Consider the following 23,589-nt stretch of genomic DNA (forward strand, 5'->3'; position numbering starts at 1 on the left):
CATTTAGTCTTCCAACTGCTGCACAGACATGGCGGCAATTTAGCGACAGTGTGCTATGTGACCTACTATTTTCTTCATCTATCTCGGCCATGGAAATGGAAGAAGATGTAGATGAAGACAAAATGGGAGATAAGATACTGTGTGAAGAGTTTGACAGAGCACTGAAAGACCTGTGTCGAAACAAGGCCCCGGGAGTAGACAACATTCCATTAGAACTACTGACCGCCTTGGGAGAGCCAATCATGACAAAACTCTACCATCTGGTGAGCAAGATGTATGAGACAGGCAAAATACCCTCAGACTTCAAGAAGAATATAAAAATTCCAATCCCAAAGAAAGAAGGTGCTGTCAGATGTCAAAATTACCGAACTATCACTTTAATAAGTCACAGCTGCAAAATACTAACGCGAATTCTTTACAGACGAATGGAAAAACTGGTAGATGTGGACCTCGGGGAGGATCAGTGTGGATTCCGTAGAAATGTTGGAACACGTGAGGCAATACTGACCTTACGACTTATCTTAGAAGAAAGATTAAGAAAAGGCAAACCTACGTTTCTAGCATTTGTAGACTTAGAGAAAGCTTTTGACAATGTTGACTGGAATACTCTCTTTCAAATTCTGTAGGTGGCAGGGGTAAAATACAGGGAGCGAAAGGCTATTTACAATTTGTACAGAAACCAGATGGCAGTCATAAGAGTCGAGGGACATGAAAGGGAAGCAGTGGTTGGGAAGGGAGTGAGACAGGGTTGTAGAGTCTCCCCGATGTTATTCAATCTGTATATTGAGCAAGCAGTAAAGGAAACAAAAGAAACATTTGGAGTAGGTATTAAAATTCATGGAGAAGAAGTAAAAATTTTGAGGTTCGCCGATGACATTGTAATTCTGTCAGAGACAGCAAAGGATCTGGAAGGGCAGTTGAACGGAATGGACAGTGTCTTGAAAGGGGGATATAAGATGAACATCAACAAAAGTAAAACGAGGATAATGGAATGTAGTCAAATTAATTCGGGTGATGCTGAGGGAATTAGATTAGGAAATGAGACACTTAAAGTAGTAAAGGAGTTTTGCTATTTAGGAAGTAAAATAACTGATGATGGTCGAAGTAGAGAGGATATAAAATGTAGACTGGCAATAGCAAGGAAAGCGTTTCTGAAGAAGAGAAATTTGTTAACATCGAATATAGATTTATGTATCAGGAAGTAGTTTCTGAAAGTATTTGTATGGAGTGTAGCCATGTATGGAAGTGAAACATGGACGATAACTAGGTTGGACAAGAAGAGAATAGAAGCTTTCGAAATGTGGTGCTACAGAAGAATGCTGAAGATAAGGTGGATAGATCATGTAACTAATGAGGAGGTATTGAATAGGATTGGGGAGAAGAGAAGTTTGTGGCACAACTTGACCAGAAGAAGGGATCGGTTGGTAGGACATGTCCTGAGGCATCAAGGGATCACAAATTTAGCATTGGAGGGCAGGGTGGAGGGTAAAAATCGTAGAGGGAGACCAAGAGATGAATACACTAAGCAGATTCAGAAGGATGTAGGTTGCAGTAGGTACTGAGAGATGAAGAAGCTTGCACAGGACAGAGTAGCATGGAGAGCTGCATCAAACCAGTCTCAGGACTGAAGACACAACAACAACATCTCAGCCAGATAGTGGTGTATCTTCTTCACCATAACAACTCTGTGAACATCTCTCAGCAGAGTTCCAACAGTTAAACTGTTTCAGGGGTACCACTGATCCCTGCAGATTCATCTTTGATGTCTCTCAGATAACACTCCTGTACAATCGAATTTGTTTGGACAGCACCACTCCCCTCCATGAAAGAGAGTATTCAGGAAAAAGTTTATTTATGAAACTCTGTGCCCAAGAACTTTTCGAGAGCTCTGCCAGTTTCTTGCAATACTGAACTACTACTGCCATCATCCCCTGGCACAGTCTCCATTCAAGAACAACTGATAGATGCTCTGTTAGTCTGAACATTAAGGGCAACAATACCATTCCTTGGACAGACCAAACGGATGCTACCTTCACTGTTGCCAAGAACAGCCTTGCCAATGCTGCACTTTCGGTTTCACATGCACTGGTGGTGCAGCTTTGGTAGCACTTCAATGGTTGCTGGTAACTGTTGGCCTTCGTTTCAAAGCAGCTCACACCTACACAATTCCAACTGATTGCCTATGGCAGGGATCAGCTTGCAATCAATGAGGTGATTCGTTACTTTTGGCCATCTCTGAAGGCCAGGAACTTTATGATATTTATCTATCACAAACTTATCATGTATGCCTTCCAGCAGACCAACAACCACTGTTCACTATCTTAGTTCCACAAACTGGAATATATCTCTCAGTTAAGAGCAGACATTTGGCATATCTCAGGAAAGGGCAACACTGTTGCCATTGTCTGTTATGACTTGCTGGGATCACTAGTTGCATCAATTTTCCCACACTTGCTGTAACTCAAGAGGTCGATACGGAGCTGGACTCTTTACTGCTAAGAGTCAAACTCTGGACTCAAACTGGAGGTTGGTATCTAACTCTGGCTCAGACATATATGTGACACCCCCCTGGCAACTTGCGACCTTTCCTACTGGATTCTTCCTGCATTGCAGGCCTTTGATAGCATTCACATCTTGTTCCACTCTGGCATTAAAAGTACTTCCAGACTTGTTAACTATTGCTACATGTGGCTTGGAATCTTCTCAGGCTGCTGCAGCTGGCCCCACTGCTATGTCACTTGCCAGGGTAGCATAGCTGACAAGCACATCCAAAACCCTGTTGGTGATTTCCCTAAGGATACAGAGATGTTTACCCATATTCACATTGACACTGTCAGTCCCCTCCCCATCTCTGACAAAACAGTATCACTGAACCACCACAAACCACTCGGTCAGCAACGTTATGGTCCAGCAATGGCATCACACTTCAAAGGCTGCTTCTTGGCTTCCGCACCAGTTCTGAGATGGTATCTTGACACCTCAGCAGCTGAGCTGTCCAAGGTGAGTCTCTTTGGATATCCAGAATTTCTTGAGCCCTCTGCTACAACGTCTGCCTCTAACATTCCAACCATCCTGGATGGGCACTGTTCTCATACTGCACACTCATCATCAACCTGGCTCTCGGCATGTTGCCCCACCTACATTCATTCACACATACTTAGCCACCAGCATGCACATCCCAGTTCATATTGACAGGGTAAGGCCTGGTCTCCAGCTTCCACATTCTGGTCCTCAACAACGTTGTTAGGTAAGGTCACCATACCCTGAGGTTGCAATAAATGGGAACATCCAGACCAAGATGTGAACTGGCAGTACAGGCCAAAAGATGGGACTGCCAGTGCAGTTAGTCAAGCCTTGAGCTTGCAGTGTCGGCCACAGTATAATAAAAGCTGTTAATTTGGCATACATTTTGTATCAACAGTATTTACATCCCACTATGTGGCCAATGCCATACAAGTTTATGTGCCAACTACCTCTGCAGATGATCAGAGATTGAAGAAATTTATGAATAGATGAATGAAATTATTCAGATAGTTAAGGGAGATGAAAATTTAATAGTCATGGGGGACTTGAATTCAATAGTAGGATAAGAAAGAGAAGGAAACATTGTAGGTGAATATGGACCTGGGGGAAAGGAATGAAAGCGGAAGCTGCCCAATAGAATTTTACACGGAGCACCATTTAATCATAGTTAACATTTGGTTTAAGATATGAAAGAAGGTTGCATATGTGGAAGAGACCTGGAGACATCACAAGGCTTCAGACTGATTATATAATGAATGGTAAGATCAGAACCAGATTTTAAATTGTAAAACACTTCCAGAGGCGGATGTCCAGTCTGACCACAATTTATTGATTATGATACATAGATTGGAACTGAAGAAACAGCAAAAAGGTAGAAATTTAAGGAGACGGGACCTCAATAAATTGAAAGAACCAGAGGTTGTAGAGACTTCCAGAGGGAGCATTAGGGAATGGCTGACAAGAACAGGAGAAAGGAATACATTAGAAGAAGAATTGGTAGTTTTGAGAAATGAAATAGTGAAGGTGGCAGAGGACTAAGTAGGTAAAAATATGAGGGATAGTAGAAATCGTTGAGTAACAGAAGAGATATTGAGTGTAATTGATAAAACACAAAAATATAAAAAGCAGTAAATGAAGCAAGTGAAAGGAATACAAACATCTCAAAAATGTGATTGACAGGAAGTGCAAAATTGCTAAGCAGGAATGGCTACAGGACAAATGTAAGGATTTAGAAACATATATCACTAGGCGAAAGATAGGTGCCACCTACATGAAAATTAAGGAGACCTTTGGAGAAAAGAGAACCACCAGCATGAATATCAAGAGTTCACATGGAAAACCAGTCCCAAGCAATGAAGGGAAAGCAGAAAGGTGGAAGGAGTATACAGAGGGTCTAAACAAGTGTGATGTACTTGAGTGCAATATTATGGAAATGGAAGAGGACGTAGGTGAAGATGAAATGGCACATTCAACACTGCGCTAAAAATTCGAGAGTTCAGAAAGACCTAAGTCAAACCAAGGCCCCAGGAGTTGACAACATTCCATGAGAATTACCAGTCATGACAAAACCCTTCCATCTGGTGAGCAAGAGACATGAGACAGGCGAAAGAAGAATATAACTACTCCAATTCCAAAGAAAGCTGGTGATGACAGGTTTGAAAATTACCAAACTATCAGTTTAATGAGTCACGTTTTCTAAATACTAACACAAATTCTTTACAGAAGAAGAATGGAAAAACTGGTAGAAGCCAACCTCAGGGAAAATCTTCTCATAGAAGATAGGTTAAGGAAAGGCATACCTAAATTTATAACATTTGTAGATTTAGAAAAAGTTTTGACAATGATGACTGGAATACTTATTTTCAAATTCTAAAGGAGGCAGGGGTAAGATAATACAGGGAGCAAAATGCTAGTTTGGAGTAGGTATTAAAATCCATGAAGAAGAAATAAATACTTTGAGGTTTGCCGATGACACTGTAATTTTGCCAGAGCCAACAAAGGTCTTGGTAAAGCAGTTGAATGGAATGGACATTGTCTTGGAAGGAGGGTTTAAGATGAACATCAACAAAAGCAAAATGAGGATAATGGAATGCAGTTGATTTAAATCAGGTGATGCTGAGGGAATTAGGTTAGGAAATGAGACACTTAAAGCAGTAGATTTTTATTTTTTTTTTTTTTTTACATGTGTAGTTCTGTAGGACCAAATTGAAGAGCAAATCTTCAAGGTCATTGAACATGCCAGTACATGAAATAACAATATAAAAGTAATAGCAGGTAAAATAAAATGTTTATGAACCCAAAGGAAGACAAGCCATAACTTTATGTAAACACAATAAACAATATAACACAGGAATCAGCTTAATTTTTCAAGGAACTCCTCGGCAGAGTAGAAGGCGTGACTCGTGAGAAAACTATTCAGTTTTGATTTGAAAGCACGTGGATTACTGCTAGGATTTTTGAATTTTTGTGGTAGCTTATTTGAAATGGATGCCGCAACCTACAGCACACCTTTCTCCACAAGAGTCAAAGAATAGTGATCCAAATGCAGAATGGATTTCTGCCTAGTATAAACTGGGTGAAAGTTGCTAATTCTTGGTAATAAGTTGATAATGTTAACAAGAAATGACAGTAAAGAATATGTATATTGAGAGGCCAATGACAGAATACCCATACTAATGAACAGCAGTTGACAAGAGGTTTGCAAACTTACACCACTTATTGCATGAAATGCTCGTCTCTTAAAAAAATATCGTATGAGACTGGGAAGAGTTACCCAAACTATAATTCCATACACCATAAGCGAATGAAAATAAGCAAAGTAGATTATTCTTTGTGTCAAAGAATCACTTACTTCACATACCGTTCGAATAGTAAAACTGGCAGCATTACATCTTTGAACAACAAATCCAGAATGTGAGCTTTCCACTTTATTATCTGAACACCAAGAAACCTGAATTTTTCAGTTTTGTTAATCATATGCCAATTGTATGAAATTAAAACAATTGGTTCTGTTGAATGGTGCATCAGAAACTGCAAAAACTGTGTCTTACTGTGATTTAGCATTCGTTTATTTTCTATAATCCATGAACTTATGTCATGAACTGCACTACTTGAAACAGTGTACAAAATCCTTCACTACCGAGCTAGTGACATCGACAAACAGAAATATTTTAGAATCACCTTTATTACTAGAGGGCATATCATTTATATAAGTAAGGAACAGAGCTGATCTTGAGGCTAGCTGTTGTCCATAATAACTATAAACATTTAGGCATCAGCTTGTTCAGCCCCATTCAAAAAATTCAAGAGTGTATTGCAAAATTGGTTAAAATGCAATTAATTCTATACAATTGAAGAATTCCTAGGAAATACTAATTATAATATAAGCTTTTAATAAGTGATAAAGAAATGTTTTCAAATCTTAAATAAGCTAAATAATTCTATGTATGTATGTATGTATGTATGAATGAATGTATGTATGTGTTTATTGTGCTTAACTGTACTCTACTGTAAACTTTGACGAAGCCAATTGTATGAAAAATACTGAAAGGCAAATAAAAAAAATATTCTAAAATATTTTATTCTATTTGTTAAAGTCATCTATCAGAACTATATTTGGTTATTTGCACTTCTTCATTGTTAAAGCAACAATGTTATTTATAAAAATACGTTTTTAAAAAAAAATTGTTTCCAATCATAAAAATGAGTCACAAAATAAAACTTCATGCTATTCTTACTCAATCATTTGTATGAATAACTGCTTTACCTCAAAAAATTATCTGATGTGTTTGCGGGGTTGGTGTAGGTGGGTGGAAAGTGGTTGACAAGCTAAAATTCTGCACTGGGTGCCCGACTACCTAGCTATACCATTGGTGCAAAGACTGAAAACTTGCTTTCAACAGATAGCAACTGGAGTTAGTCAACTCAGACAAATATTTAGGTGTAAGTAACAATTTGAAGGAATGTGAAATGGAATGGTTACATATGTTCAATTACAGGAAAGCATGTGTAGCAACAGAATTGATCAAACACTAAAGACTGTCGCTGAATGAGAATAGTGTGCGATATGTTGTTCTGTTGTTCTTTGTTTACTCTTTTTGTTTCCTTCCCTGTGGCCAGTGTTGTATAACAGTGTAACAATGAAAATAAGCTGCACAGCAACTGTGAACCTACAATGCCAGTTACAACAAATGCTGTTTCACCAGAATACTCAGTAAGTGAACTGAACAACATGACTACCATCTCCACTCTCAAATGCCTCTGACTGACAGAAAATTGCCGGCTCGAAGAATCATATCATTTGTATCAAGCAGCAAAGTCGTGATTGTGCACAACAGCCACATTTATGGTACAAAATGCTTGAACTTTCATGTGAATGATCTACAGCTTGTACCTACCACTGGCACACTGGATGCTCGGAGTTTACTGTTGTTGTCGGACATCATTTGTATCACCATGGCTGTGAGTAAATGTCAACACCACAAGGAAAATGTACTCCCATGTGTTTGTAAATCAAGGGACTGACACTTGCGAGAGTTATTAAATAGTAAGGTTATTGACGACAAATCACTGTCAGATTTTTACTGTCACCTCAAACATTACTTAGGGAAGTTGAAATACACTACCATTCACTGTTAAAAATTCTATGATTTCAAGCAATAGTAACAGCATATATTCACAATTGCACGTGGTGGATCAAATGCATCGAATTTTACAAAACGCAATGTCAGTGTGGCATCTTGAGCATGTAATATCATCACAGTTTCATCCAATGCTGGCAAATAAGCAAGAAAATTCAGCTCTTTTGCAGTTATGCAAATGACAAAAGTGACTGCCAATCAGCTAAAGTCACTACTAATCGAGGATGAAGATCTGAATTGGTACTGTTCCATGAACTTGCCAACCACTATAGTTTCAAAAACCAACAGCCAGTAACAGGATGGTTGACTTGTGAGATAATACTGTGAAATCTTCTATGATTTGTCACTGCACTATGTGAATATTTGCTTTACCTCTAGGGCTATTTGGACAAAATGTGGGCATTAAACCAGACATCAGAGCTTCTGCTGCAGAATTCATTTATGACACTCCCCTCTGTCTTCCACTGGAGTTTTTCGAGCAATGACATGGCTGTCCTCTATAAGAACCATCATTTCTCCTTCGACGAGTAACACTTTGTATCTCTAAATCTCACCCACTATCAGTACCTTGGCATACAGACACTAATGTTTTCATACATACTTGTGTTAAGCAATTTGTATCCTGATGTTATGTTATTAAGAGATGCACCTTTACATACCCTGTTTTGGCAAGGTATGAGCCACTCTGGATATAGTACTAAATAGTAAGCCCATGATTGTATTTTTGGATCGGGTTAAAAGTATGCCTATCTGCTGCAAGAGGATGTTATTATGGACCAGAATTACAACAGTCACTTGAAGCTTTCACTGGAAAACACAGGTGAGGTCGAGATTTCACCTTCCCCTGAACGGTTCTTGCTGCAATCTGACACTTTGTTGGCATTACTAGAACAATCTCCAGATGTACCTGGACTGAATAGTGGTACACTACCAATACTGCTTTGTACCTGTAGCTCTACATTTGCATGGAGGAACTGAGGGGGGATGGGAGTGGAGGGGGCAAACGGGGAGGGGGGAAGCTGTGTGGCAACAACTGGAAACTGAAGACAATTGCTGCATGACAACAGTGTGTGATATTTTTTACCTGTTAATTTTTGTTCGCTCTATTTGTTCCCTTTAATTTGGTCAGCATATTATATTCTTCTTGTATTGTGTATGCTTTTGAAAGAGTGTATAAATAAATTGCTTTCTTTCACCTGCATCAGTGATGTACTGTTTTTATTGTGAATCGTGTTTCTGTATATTTCAGTTTTGATTTGAAAGTGTGTGGATTACTGTTAAGATTTTTGAATTCGAGTGGTAGTTTACTGAAAATGGATGCAGCAGTATACTGCATACCTTTCTGCACAAGAGTTAAGGAAGTCCGATCCAAATGAAGGTTGAATTTCTGCTGAGTATTAACTGAGTGAAAGGTGCTTATTCTTGGGAATAAGAAAAATGTCAAAAGATGTCAAAATACACACTCTCATGAACAGGGGTCGATAAAAGGTTCATGAACTTACACCACTTATTTGCCCAAACCGCCTGTTTCTGAGCCAAAAATATCCTTTTAGAATAGGAAGAGTTACCCCAAAACATAATACCATATGCCATAAGTGAATGAGAATCAGCAAAGTAGACTAATTTTCATGTCGAACAATCACTCACTTCAGGTACTGTTCGAATAGTCAAAATGGTAGCATTATGTCTTTGAACAAAATCCTGAATGTGGGCTTTCCATGACAGTTTACTATCCATATTGTCACCTAGGAATTTGAACTGCTCAGTTTCACTAACCATACACCCATTCTGTGAAATTAAAATGTCAGGTTTTGTTGAATTGTGTATTATAAACTGTAAAAACTGAGCCTTACTCTGATTTAGCATTAGTTTATTTTCTACAAGCCATGAACTTAGGTCATGAACTATGTGACACAGAGCCAATGTTGTACACAACATTTCTTACTACCAAGATAGTGTCATCGGCAAACAGAAGTATTTTAAAGTTACCCATATATAGGAACATGAGTGGCACCAACACCGATCCCTGGGGCAGCCCCAGGATACTCACCCGCCCCCCCCCCCCCTCCCCCCCCCGCCGTGTGTGTAATTTATCACTCCTTTACCTTGAGGCAATGACTTTTGTATGTGAAAACTGCTAAATAGTGTTGTGGTCCAAATGCCATGTCAAACTGTAGGCCTCCCTAAAACTAACAGGTTAAGTTAGAGATCAGAACAATGCAGGAGCATGCCACTTCCAACAGGACATGACTAGTAAGGTACTCTGGTGTTGAAAATCAACTTTCACAATGATGACAGCTTTATCTCTCCTTAACACAGCAGCAAAAGTACTAAAATTCATCCTCAGATCCAGTAATTATGGTGTTACTCACCTAAGTAGGGAATTGAGTTTAAGATTACGTGATGCGACATCTACATTCCAACCGGATGCTGTCAAAGCTGCGAGAGACTCTTCTTCATTTTCTGCAGTTGAGGGAGAAACACTGTAGCTTCTTCCATCAGTTTTTATTTCCTACAACCAAGTAAACGTTAGCTGTGAATATAGACAGTGATGAACAGTATGGTATAAATAGAGGGGGTGAAACTAGTTCATTATACAGCACAGCTGTAGATTGATTGAAGCAACATACACAATGACAAGATGGAAGAAACACTTCAAATTAAGACAGGCGAATGAGTGCACAGTCAATGTGACCTCATGAGTGATTAACGGCATGCTTTCAGGTGATCCGGTTGGCTAAGTTGTCAATTCCATTCTTCTGGATGATATTTTGACTGCCGACCCTGTCACCTCGATGCTGAGATCTGTATCATTATGCCTGTACTGTGAGTATTGTAGATGTCATGTCATCATTTACTGTCAAGAATCAGATTTTCACTCTGCAGAGGAGTGTGCGCTGATATGAAACTTCCTGGCAGATTAAAACTGTGTGCCGGACCGAGACCCAAACTCAGGAATGAGTTCGAGTCTTGGTCCGGCACACAATTTGAATCTTCCAGGAAGTTTCATTTACTGTCAAGTTTGACTACCAATGCCCACTACACCCCAGAGTGGTCATTTGTTGTTCAGAACCCACACTGCTATTTGTGAAACACACATTCTCTTGGTGATTTCAAATGGTGACAGATGAGATGATTGGTGAGATCTTATTAAAATGGCTACTAGATCATGAGCCTTGCTTAAACTGAAACATCTGTCTCATTCCGACATCTTTGCTTAAACAGTCTCCTCCATAGTACTTTGGTCAAGTATGTCAATGATGTTCTTTGCAGCTCCCCTCAACTGTTCTAACCATTAGCCCCCTGCTTGGTAGGCCACATTCATATGGATTGTAGTTCATATCTGTATTCTGAAGACCTGAAGTATCTTTAACATTAGAAAGACTTTTTTATCTTTGCTGTGTTTCTATACGATTCTACTAACCTTCCAGGACACTGAGCCAGCACATGACAATAATGATTATTGTTTCCCTACAAGCCACGCCTCCCACCCCCCTCCTCCCGCCCGCCATACACACTCTTTTCAGGTACTGCTGATTCACACTACAGCATTAACTGAATTTGTCAATCTCAATACCCATTCCTTCGGAATATTATTTGTAGATTATGTAATTCTTTGGTGAGGCTTTGTTCACCTCACCTCACCTCACACAATTCGAAGTCTATGGACTGGAGACTTTAGCTTGGAATTTGGTACTCAATTTTTTAAGGTGTTGCTGCCATCTTCTTTATCAAAGCTGAAAAATGCTAAGAGAATGCATGTCTTACATCATCACAGTTTGGCCTCAAATACACAAAGAGCAGCAAATGAAAATCAGAGGGCGTAGCAGGCACTCTACTATAAACAGCTGTATGACACTAGAAATACTTCTCAGTCTGGTTAGAGTCCATACAGTCTCCTCAATATTGTGTAGAACAGCGAGGAACAACAACAGCTGAACAATCAAAAGCTTATCATTAGAGTGTCAAATTATACATTAACATATATGAAGTCTTCACGGGTTGACAGCCGAGTAGCACCGTCGTCTCGTAGCAACGTTTCAATGGAATGCCTCTCCATCGCCTTCAGGCCTTCCATCGAAACGTTGCTACGAGATGACGATGCTACTCGGCTGACAACCTGTGAAGACTTCATATATGAAATTCGCCAAGAAAGCCTGCACTAGCATATATACAATAACAGTTCCACACGCATATCACTGCTCTTTATGATGCGAGTACAGTCACATAAGTCATTAATCATTTTGTCCGGTTATGAGGTACATATTTCACAACTAATTCAAAAAGAAATCTCAAGGCCATACCCAAATAAAACAGGAACTATGAACAAAAAGAGAGCATGCGGAAAAAGGACTGAAGCCTTTTTGAAACTGTGGACTGAACCAAAAAATTGTGGTAAACAAAAATTATCTTAAACTATCTTTTATTCTTAGCAAAACAAAACAATTATTAGTACTACAAGTACTAGAAAGTTTAAAAATGGAAAGTTGTCTAACTTGACAAACCAATTTTAGCTGAATAAGAAAGTAGGAAGGTGGCTAAATTACTATAAACAGCACAGTCAACATCTTATCAGTTCTGGCATAACAACAAGTGCCAGCACGAAGATTAGGAATGTAACCACAGAGAAGGCTGTGAGATAACGTCAGCCATTAGTACGCTTACTAGGACCACACCACAACAGCAGCAGCCTCTATATGAAGAGAATATAAGCGCCACTCCTGCCAGCCTCAGTCAGATAATAGGAGACGTGCACTAGCAAAACCACTAGCAGATGTGAACTAGAAGCCATGCACTAGAAGAGAAGCACTAGAATGACCGTTATCAGTGATCCATATGAACTTGCGTGAATCACTTGTATGGGCATTGTGTGTAGCGAGGCACATTGATCATATGCGTGTCACCATTTGCTTGTCACCCAAAGTTAAATATTGTCTATCTCCTTTATTGTAATAAAAACCATTAATGTGATTTGCTTGAACTGTTGTATAGCTATCTCAGAGAGCAGCATCCTTTAGGCCCATATAACAGGATAAGTGGTCAGGATACCACATTGGCGATGAGTTATACGACGAACCCAGTGCCTGGCACCCATGGAATTTTCGTTTATGTTTTGTTGGCACCATAATTCTCTCTTATCTTTACTTTGCAGGGCATTTCCTTGTTTTAATACTCTATTAATGTTTTTGCTAATCTGTGTTTCCAGGTGGGTCTGCAGAAATTTTCTGTGCTTTTGTACTTATTATTTATTTATTTATTGCTTGCCTTGTCTGTTTGTTGCATTTGTCTCTTCCAAAATGCCCACCCCGCCTATCCTTCCCCCTGCTCAAGTGCGACAGCTGCAAGCATTAGATGCAACGCAACTTACACTGATGTTTCAGTTCCACATGCAGCAGATATCTACATTATTCAACATGGTGCAGGAGCTACTGGCCAACTCTGTGTGCACAATGCAACAAGCACCACTTACTACAGCTGCTATACCATCTTTTTGACAGTTTTGTGTACGAGAAGAGGAATGGCTTGAGTAATAACAATAATTTAAAGCACACATCCTCACTCACAACGTACCAGGTATTATGAAAAGCCATTATTTCTTATCCACGGTAGGAAGTGTAGTGTTCCGTTTAACTCAGAAGTTATTTTCTATCGCCACTCGAGTGAACTTACTTATGAACATGTGGTACAGTTGCTAACTAGCTATTATGACCAACAAGTCAATGTCTTAGCAGCTAGGAATCAGTTCATTATTGCAAAAATGGTCAGAACAAACTTATCGTGAGTGGGTAACAAATTTGCAAGGTATGACAAGGAAATGCAAATTCAAATGTGCCTGCGCTGCTTTATATTCAGATGTTATGTTGCATGATGCAATCGTGTACAATATCCCTGATGTCAAACTCAGAGAACAGATTTTGAAACAGTCTGATCCATCATTTCAGCAGGTAGTGCAAATTCAGTTGCCCTGTCGGCCGATAAATCTGGGCAGCCAGCTATTTGTCGGGTTGAGTCCCTTGTTTCAGCCCAATCTGTGGTGGAAACAGCTTGTGCTAGCCACGCCAAGTAAATAACCCTCCATGGCACAAAAGCAGTCACTAAACACGTGGCTACACAGGCGAACAGAATTAAGCCTTGGAACCTCCTGGCAGATTAAAATTGTGTGCCGGACTGAGACATGAAATCGGAACCTTTGCCTTTTGAAGGCAACTGCTCTACCATCTGAGTTACTCAAGCACAACTCACGTCCCGTTCTCATAGTTTCATATCAGCACACACTCTGCTGCAGATTGAAAACCTCATTCTCGAAACATCCTCCAGGCTGTGGCTATCCATATCTCCTCAGTATCCTTTCCTTTCTTACACAAGTGCTAGTTCTGCAAGTTTCGCAGGAGAGCTTCTGTAAAGTTTTGAATGTTGTAGACGAGGTACTGGGAGAAGAAAAGCTGTGAGGATTGGTCATGAGTCGTGCTTGGGTACCTCAGATGGTAGTGCACTTGCAAATGAAAGGCAAAGGTCCCGAGTTCGAGTCTTGATCTGGCACACAGTTTTAATCTGCCAGGAAGTTTCATATCGGTGCACACACTTCTGCAGAGTGAAAATCTCATTCTGGAAACGTCCCCCAAGGCTGTGGCTAAGCCATGTCTCCACAGTATCCTTTCTTTCCTGCAAGGTTCGCAGGAGAGCTTCTGTAAAGTTTGGAAGGTAGGTGACGAGGTAGTGGCAAAAGAAAAGCTGTGAGGACGGGTCGTTAGCCTCGCGGGATTAGCCGAGTGGTCTAAGGCGCTGCAGTCATGGACTCTGCGGCTGGTCCCGGCGGAGGTTCAAGTCCTCCCTCAGGGTGCGTGTGTTTGTCTTTAGGATAATTTAGGCTAATTAGTGTGTAAGCTTAGAGTCTGATGACCTTAGCAGTTAAGTCCCATAAGATTTCACACACATTTGAACATTTTGAACGGGACGTGAGCCATGCTTGGGTAGCTCTGATAGTAGAGCCCTTGCCCACAAAAGCACACAATTTTAATCTGCCAGGAAGTTTCATATCAGCACACACTCCGCTGCAGAGTGAAAATCTCATTCTGGAAACATCCCACAGTCTGTAGCTAAGCCATGTCTCCGCAGTATCCTTTCTTTCAGGAGTGCTAGTTTTTCAAGGTTGCAGGAAAGCTTCTGTAAAGTTTGGAAGGTAGGTGATGAGGTACGTGCAGAAGAAAAACTGTGAGGACGGGGCGTGAGTCGTTCTTGGGTAGCTCAGATGGTAGAGCACTTGCCTGCGAAAGGCAGAGGTCCCGAGTTCGAGTCTCAGTCCGGCACACATTTTTAATCTGCCACAAAGTTTCATATCAGAGCACACTCTGCTGCAGAGTGAAAATTTCATTCTAGAATTAAGTCTTGCCCCCGGTGTTATTCACAGCACAAGTGCCATGATTGCCCCTCCTCACAAGCTCAGTGTCACACTTGTGGAAGGAAAGGACACGTCCAATCTGTATGTTTGCAATGGAACAAACTTAAGAATTAGGCCGGCTCACAAGAATCTAGTAACCAGTCCCACGTCGTTAATGCAGTATATACAAAGCCTGCAACGGTAGTTAATGGCCAAGTCCATAGGTTTTGCTCCCCATAACTCCAGGCCGCATTTGCCTCTCTGTTGACTTTAAGTCTACAATCAGTTCACAAACGGTGACATTCTTATCCATTGCCAAGCCCAGAGGACCTCGTGGACAGATTAGGCACTGGATGCTCCTTATCAATAATTGATTTGCATGAGCTATATCTTCAAAATACCGCTTGATAAAGAATCTCAAAAAGGGTGTGTAGTGAATACTCATTTGGGCTTGTTTAAATATGAGGGTTGGAACTTTAATAGTGGTAACTATTTATTTACAGCTTGTACAAAATAGATACGTGTTTCAAAGTTTTACTGAGCTTCAAAGTAGTCACCAGCATTGTGTATAACCCGTTGCCAGTGATGTGGAAGGAGTAGGATACTCTTAGCAGTATCAGTTGTGTTGACAGTTCGAGCGGCGCAGTCTATTGTCCGACGAATTTGTAGCAGTTCTGAAGCGAATGCAGTGAAGTGTTTCCTTCAGCTTAGAAATCAAGTTGAACTCACGAGGGCTTAAGTGAGGTGAGTGCAGTAGGTGGTCTAGCACCCAACAGCCCCATCAGTCAAACAAATCAGTAACAGTAGACTGTACGTGCTTGAGCATTGTCCAGAAAAATGATGGTTAGGTCCTGCAGAAAATGTCATCATTTCTGTCTCTATGCTGTTCATTTTTGGAACACAACCTACGACCAGCTTAGAGACAGAAATGATGACTGTTACTGATTTGTTTGACTGATGGGGTTGCTAAGAGCTATACCATCTATTGCACTCCCCTGACTTAAGCCCTTGCGAGTTCAACTCGATTTCTAAACTGAAGGAAACACTTGATGGCATTCACTTCGGAACTGCTACAAATTCATTGGACAACAGACCGCGCTGCTTGAACTGTCAACACAACTGGAAATGGTGTATCCTATGACTCTACATCGCTGTAAATGGGTCATACACAATGCTGGTAACTACTTTGAAGGTCAGTAAAATATTGAAACACGTATCTATTGTGTACAAGTGGTAAATAACTAGTTGCCTCTATTAAAGTTCCAACCCTCATATTTGTGTTTGCCTTCAGGCAGTGCTTCTGCACCTGCTATTTTCCAAAGGTATTTGGAACAGCTGACTGCACAAGTGCCGAACTGTTCAAACTATTTGGACAATATTATCGTTGCAGGTCGTACACCTGAATTACATATTGCAAATTTTCGTGCTTTGTTTCGTGTTTTGTCTGATGCAGGACTAAAGTGTAGACTGAACAAGTGTGATTTTTTTTTTTTTGATGAGTTGCAGGGTCTTGGTCATGTCAAACAGTCAAGGTGTACATCCTCTTCAGTTACATTTGTTAGCCATACGAGATTTTCCAGTTCCTCACAATGTCACAGAATTGCAGTCTGTCTTAGGGAAAATGAACTATTATATTCAGTTCATACTTTATGCTACAAAAATCACAGCTCCATTGCATCACCTGCGTTGAAAGAATGTCCCCTTTGTTTAGACAGCTGAGTGCCAAGTAGCTTTTCAAAAACTTAAAGATGCATTGCTCAGTGATCAATGCTTAGTTCACTTTGATCCTTATCAACCAGCTGTATTACAAGTTGACGCTTCCTCTAAGGGAATCGGCACAGTGCTTTCAAACAGAATTAGTGATAATGACAGGCCTATTGCTTTCACATCTGAAGCGTTGTCCAAAGTTCAGTGTAACTATTCACAAATTGAGAAAGAGGCTTGGGCTATTGTGTATGGTGTCAACAAATTCCACCACTATTTGTATGGCGGAGATTTCTGCTTAGTACTAGAGTCCTTGTTTCATCTGACGACATCTGTTCCTGTACAAACTGCCCAAAAACTGCAAAGATGGGCTTTGGTGTTGTCTCAATACCAGTACAAGATAGTGTATAGTCCGACAGCTCAAATGGTGTTGCAGACACACTTTCCTGTCTTCCGATTGGCTCTGACACTTACTCTGACACTTCTGCTGTATCTTTTTGTCACATCGATGCTCAGGACTCTGAATTGCTTCAATCTTTTCCGCTGAACTGTAGGAAAATAGAACAGGCCACGGAAGCTGATTCACATTTGAACATTTTGCTAAAATACATTTGTACATCTTGGCCTTGTTCCTTGCATAGCATAAAGAACTCTGTAGTCGCCAATACTTTGCCCATAGGCATAGCCTCGCTGTACTGACAGGTGTGATTCTTGTTCAAAATGACAGAGGGCAGTCAGGTGTGTTGATCTCTAAGGCTTTGTAAAACGAATTGGTGCAGTTACTTCATCAACACTGGGGGTTGTTCTTACGAAACAGTTAGTGTGTCGACACTGTACTTCGCAGAGTATGGATGCCCAAATAGAACAGATGACATCACAATCTCAAGCATATGTGGAAAATTATTCCACTCTGCCACAAACATTCTTTGCTTGGCCTAAGTTGCTGCTGTGGAGGCATTGTTGCCCAACACTAAAGGCAGGGTGCTGGGAAAGTTAAAAGTCTGCTGCAGAGCAGCTAAAAGTGGGCAGTCCAGCAAGAGGTAGACGACTGTCATTTGGGAGCACCGTGACATTGAGGTGGGTCCTCACAACAGAGTTACAATCACCATTGAAATGTGCGCACAAAGACTTTGCGTGACATTTTTGGAACACTCATTGGTTGATTGTGGTAGACTCTCATAGCAAGTTTCCTTTTGTTGTGTGAATGAACTTAACAGCATCAAATAGCATGGTTCAGCCTTTGTCCTCTATTTTCTGCCTCTAAGGTTTACCTGAAGTTACAGTGTCAGACAACTGCTCTCAGTTCACATCAAATGAATTTGAAACATTCTGTGAATGCAATGGCGTACAGCATCTCACCAGTGCACCATTCCATCCACAGTCAAATGGCAAAGCAGAATGTTTTGTCAGAACCTTCAAGCAGCAGATGGCCAAACATCACTCCGCACACACCAGGAATCAAGCATTGAAACTGTTTCTCCCCTACTATCGTTTGCATCCAAGAGATGGAACATCGCCGGTGGAATTGCTTCACGGCCACCGCTGTCAAACACTGTTCCACCCTCCGCAGCATCTGGCGTTGAAGGAGAACCGCAAATTTCACTTTGCGCCACCTGATATTGCATTTTACAGGGTTTTTAGCAGCAGCAGATGGTTGGGATTGATGCCAGATCATACGTGACTTGGCACTAGCATGTATCTTATTTCAGGTCGAGACAGCATGTTGTGTCGACATCACAATCAGCTTCACCACTGTCATGTGCATGGTGATCTTTCAGTGGGTCTTCCCCCAAATTCAGAAATCCTAAGGACAGAGCAGCCACAGCAGCCGGCAGCTGCCAGAAGATGTTATCACGATACCATGGGACCACCCCATAAAGATGGAGCCTGCTCGTCCTACCAATGGAGCTGGATCTGCCCACACCACAGCAGTCGCCACCTCCTTCATCTGATTCATGGCATCAGGAGTGGGACGCATACCCTTCTGTTTGTTTTCCGGGGGATATTTCTGCCATAGTGAAAGCCGGATGATGGGGTACAACCAGAAGCTTGCTTCACCTGCAGCTACAACTGTTTATACTCAAAACAAGATTTTAAGCTGCAAAAAAGATCCAGGATCAGATGTGGATTCTGCCCATTATTTATTAGTTGTGAACTGTGCATTAAACTGGAAACATTCTAGAAATGTGTGAAATTAAGGTTTGCTGGTTTAAAGGCAGGAGAAGGGACCAAACTATGAGGTCATCGATCCCTTGTTCCTAATAAAGCAATGCCACAACTGTGAGAATTAAATGGATGAAACATATAACACAAAATGGAAATAAAGGAAAAGCCACAAGAACGAAGGGAAGGCAATGAACACTAAAAAGAAACAAAAGATGACAAGAGAACAATAAAGAGACACTAGAAACAGAAGGGAGTAAAACATGAAAGCAGATTACAGTGGCTGGTCAACCACGAGATTAAAAAGGGGAAGGCCAGCCACTCTGCAACACATTAAAACCTCCACGCTGAAAGCACTAGGGTGGAGGACACAGAGGGACAAAGGACATAGAAGTATAAAACCCACTCTCACAGATAAAAGGTAAAACTAAAGCTGCTGTGGAGGCATTGTTGCCCAACACTAAAGGCAGGGTGCTGGGAAAGTTAAAAGTCTGCTGCAGAGCAGCTAAAAGTGGGCAGTCCAGCAAGAGGTAGACGACTGTCATTTGGGAGCACCGTGACACTGAGGTGGGTCCTCACAACAGAGTAGGTAACCATGCGTTAGCCATGTATGGCCAATGCAGAGCCGGCAGAGGACAACTGATTCCCTGCGAGAGGCCTGCATGGAAGACTTCCAAACATTCATAGTCTCCTTAATGACACGCAGTTTGTTGTGCGTGCTGTTATGCCATTCCATCTCCCACAGCTAGAAAACCCTGCGGTGTAAGACAGAACGCGGGTCAGCTTTGGAGATGCCTATCTCCAGAAGTGGTTTCCGTCGCCTGTTTTGCCAGCTTGTCAGTAAGTTCGTTGTCGGGCATTCTGACATGTCCTGGGGTCCGCAGAAACACCACCGAATGGCGGGACTGTTCCAGGGCATAGATGGACTCCTGAATGGACGCTACCAGAGGGTGGCGAGGGTAGCACTGGTTGATAGCTTGTAGGCTGCACAATGAGTTAGTACAAAGGAGAAATGACTCGTCAGGGCATGTGCAGATGTACTTAAGTGCATGAGATATGGCTGCCAGCTGTGCAGTGAAAACACTGCAACTAACTGGCAAAGAGTGCTGCTCCAAATGTCCTCCATGAACATATGCAAAGCCTACATGACCATCAGCCACTGACCTGTCGGTGTAAACCACTTCAGTGCACCAGAACACATCAAGAATCAAGAGGAAGTGACAGCGGAGAGCAGCAGGGTTAGCGGAGTCCCTAGGGCCATGCAAAAGGTCCAGACAAAGCTGCAGCCGACACACACATCATGGAGGCGTACGTGAACATACCGTAAGTAGCGATGGTAAAGGGAAGGACTCCAGTTCGGAGAGAAGGGACGGCATGCGAACCGCAATCGTTAGAACCGATGTGGGCTGATGATGCAGGAGATGGACTGCCGCAGCTGGGAAAAGGAGATGGTAATTCGGATGCTCAGGGGAACAATGTATGTGAGCTGCATAACTGGCGAGCAGTTGCTCCCATCTGATCTGGAGTGGAGGGACACCAGCCTCCATGACTACACTGGTCACCAGACTCATCCTAATAGCTCCTGTTGCTAATCAAATGCCACAGTTGTGCATAGGGTCGAGTAAATGCAATGCCGAAGGTGCAGCCGAACCATAAACCACACTCCCATTGTCAACTTGGGATTGGACTAGGGCTCTGTAGAGTTGCAGCAGCATAGAGCGATCTGTACCCCAATTGGTGTTGCTCAGGCAATGGAGAGCATTGATGTGCTGCCAGCACTTCTGCTTAAGCTGACAGAGATGAGGGAGCCAAGTCAATCGAGTGTCGAAAACCAGTCCTAGGAATCGTTATGTCTCCACAACAGTGAGTGGATCATCATTAAGGTAAAGTGCGAGTTCCGGATGAATGCTAAGATGATCTGAATGAATGGTACGACGCCGAAAGAAGTGCACGACACACGACTTTGTGGCTGAAAAGTAGAAGCCGTGGGCTAGAGCCCATGACTGCACCTTGTGGATGGCTCCCTGGAGGCGCTGGTCAGCAACAACAGTACTGTAGCAGCAGTATGAAATACAGAAGTCCTCCCCATACAGAGTAGGTGAGACGGAGGGCCTGACAGCTAATGCTAGGCCATTAATGGCCACTCAAATTACAGAGACAGAGTCCTGCAAGGGACTCCATTCTCCTGGATATGGATGGAACTATGAGAGTCACCAACTTGGACATGGAAAGTATGGAGCAATAGGAAGTTTTGGATAAATATTGGGAGTGGTCACCAAAACCCCACTCATACAATGTGGCAAGGATATGACATCGCCAAGTCATGTTGTATGCGTTACGTAAGTGAAAACAGATGGCAATCAGGTGTTGCTGTCTGGAAAAGGCTGTTCGGTTGGCAGACTTGATTGACACAAGACTATCAGTGGTAGAGCGACCCTGGCAGAAGCCGCCGTCACATGGAGCCAGCAAGCCACGTGACTGCAGGACCCAACCCAACTGCTGACATACCATACATTTCAGCAGCTTACAAAGGACATTGGTTAGACTGATAGCTATCCACATCAACCAGGTTTTTACCAGGTTTGACCACCAGAACGATCGTGCTCTCCCGCAACTGCAATGGAAAGACACCATTGCACCACATCTGGTTAATGATGACGAGAAGATGTCACATGTAGTCAGATGAGAGATGTTTAATCATCTGGCTGTGGATGTAATCAGGCCCAGAACCTGTGTCAGGGCAATGTGCAAGGGCACTGAGGAGCTCCCACTCTGTAAATGGCGCGTTATAAGATTCATTGCAGCGTGTAGTGAATGACAGGACATTCCCTTCCAGCCGCCTTTTGAGTTTGCGAAAGTCTAGGGGGTAATCCTCTGACGCAGAGGCTCGGGCAAAGTGCTCGGTAAAGTGCTCGGCAATCGCATTTGCGTCGGTACATAACTCGCCATTTGCGGTAACACCGGGGACAGCTGTTGGTGTCTGGAACCCGAAAAGAAGTTTGATCTTTGCCCAGACTTGGGAAGGTGAGGTGTGGCACCCAATGGTGGAGACGTATCTCTCTCAACATTCCTTCTTCCCTTGTTTGATTAGGTAGTATACAGGTATGGATCCATTTAAAGCCTATGAGGTGCTCCAGGGAAGGGTGCCGCTGTAGAGCTCGCCGACACTCCATAATTGCTTCAGCAGCTTCCGGTGACCACCAAGGGACTGTCTTAGCCTCGGGCACCCTAACGAGTGAGGGATCGCATTTTCTGCCACAGAAACAATTGTGCTAGTCCCCTGCTCAACCATCACATTAATGTTACTACGTGGGGGAGATTCAGCGGCGCCAGCAGAGGTGAAAGTTCCACAATCCGCCTTGTTCAAAGCCCATCTGGGCAGGCGTCCGTGTGCCTGACGCTGGGGCAGTGACAGGAAGATGGGGAAGTGGTCACTACCACACACATCGTCATGTGCTCTCCAGTGGATAGATGGGAGAAGTCCTGGGCTGCAAATTGATATATCAATGAGCCATACTGAAAAGTGTGGCGGCCCCAGTATTTAAGAGGCAGAGGTTGAATTGTGACAGTAAAGTGGCGACATCTCTGCCTCAGCAGTAAGTACGGTACCACCCTACAAGAGGTTACAGACATAAGACTCTCACAGAAGTGGGAAATGTAGAAGGAGTTGATCAATGAGTGCAGCTAATACATTCAGGGGTACGTTGCATGTCAACCGGGGACCTAGAAACGACAGAGAGGCCCCGTCCCCGCCACAGCCGCAGTAGTCCACAACCCCATGGTAACTACCACAACCCATTTCAACCCTCCGCCGCACCACACCAAACCCAGGGTTATTGTGCAGTTCGGCCTCAGTGGACCCCCCACAGGGAATGTCTCACACCAGACGAGTGTAACCCCTATGTTTGCATGGTAGAGTAATGGTGGTGTACGCGTACGTGGAGAACTTGTTTCCACAGCAATCGCCAACATAGTGTAACTGAGGTGGAATAAGGGGAACCAGCCCACATTCGCCAAGGCAGATGGAAAACCGCCTAAAAACCATCCACAGACTGGCCGGTTCACCAGACCTTGACACAAATCCGCCAGCGGATTTATGCTGGGGACCAGGCGCTCCTTCCCGCCCAGAAAGCCGTGCGTTAGAGCGCACGGCCAACCGGTCGGGCACATTCAGGGGTACTGCACCATCTGGAGGAAGATATACATTGCATACAGTTATTTCCTGCATCATCCATATTCTGACAGCCACAGCTTCAAGAGGGTTTTGAAGGACAGACCGAGTTTATGACATAAAGTAAACTCCACGTGACACTCGATTACAGTCACTAGGGTTCCTGTAATATCCCTTATAGTCGTGGAGGGGAGGGGCCCGCATTGCTGAGAACCAGCAGGTGTAAAGCTTAACAGTTGCCGTAGCTCAGCCAGGCGGTGGAAAACTGCTGCAATTGCACTGGAGGATGACATTGTGAGACTGGGAAGGCATGGAACAGTTTAGGCCTCAGAGTCACCTGCTGCCATCAATTTATTGCCTGAGAAGTCTATATCCATTATGTCTGAGGGTTTGGCGAGATCTAGGTCCTCAGCGGACGCCAAATCTCCACCTCCATCCTCAGCCGCTGAGCTGGTAGGTAGTGGTGACACCTCTTAGTTGGTTTCTTTTTGGATTTCTCTCGCGGCTCC

At 42.6% G+C, this 23,589-nt stretch overlaps 1 protein-coding gene across 3 annotated transcripts in view; it reads right to left on the reverse strand.

The window, feature by feature from the left end:
* LOC126353937 (activated Cdc42 kinase Ack) overlaps positions 1-23,589 on the reverse strand; it is a 403,423-nt gene that overhangs the window by 55,668 nt on the left and 324,166 nt on the right. For 2 of the 3 annotated variants that reach the window (XM_050003203.1, XM_050003204.1), the window contains exon 14: positions 10,037-10,176. The exons of the other annotated variant lie outside the window; for it this stretch is intronic. In XM_050003203.1, coding sequence (XP_049859160.1) covers positions 10,037-10,176 — 140 coding nt within the window. The remainder of the gene's footprint in view (positions 1-10,036; positions 10,177-23,589) is intronic. 3 annotated transcript variants of the gene reach the window in all.

Source organism: Schistocerca gregaria, chromosome 3, assembly GCF_023897955.1.
Source record: "Schistocerca gregaria isolate iqSchGreg1 chromosome 3, iqSchGreg1.2, whole genome shotgun sequence".
Lineage (NCBI taxonomy): Eukaryota > Metazoa > Arthropoda > Insecta > Orthoptera > Acrididae > Schistocerca > Schistocerca gregaria.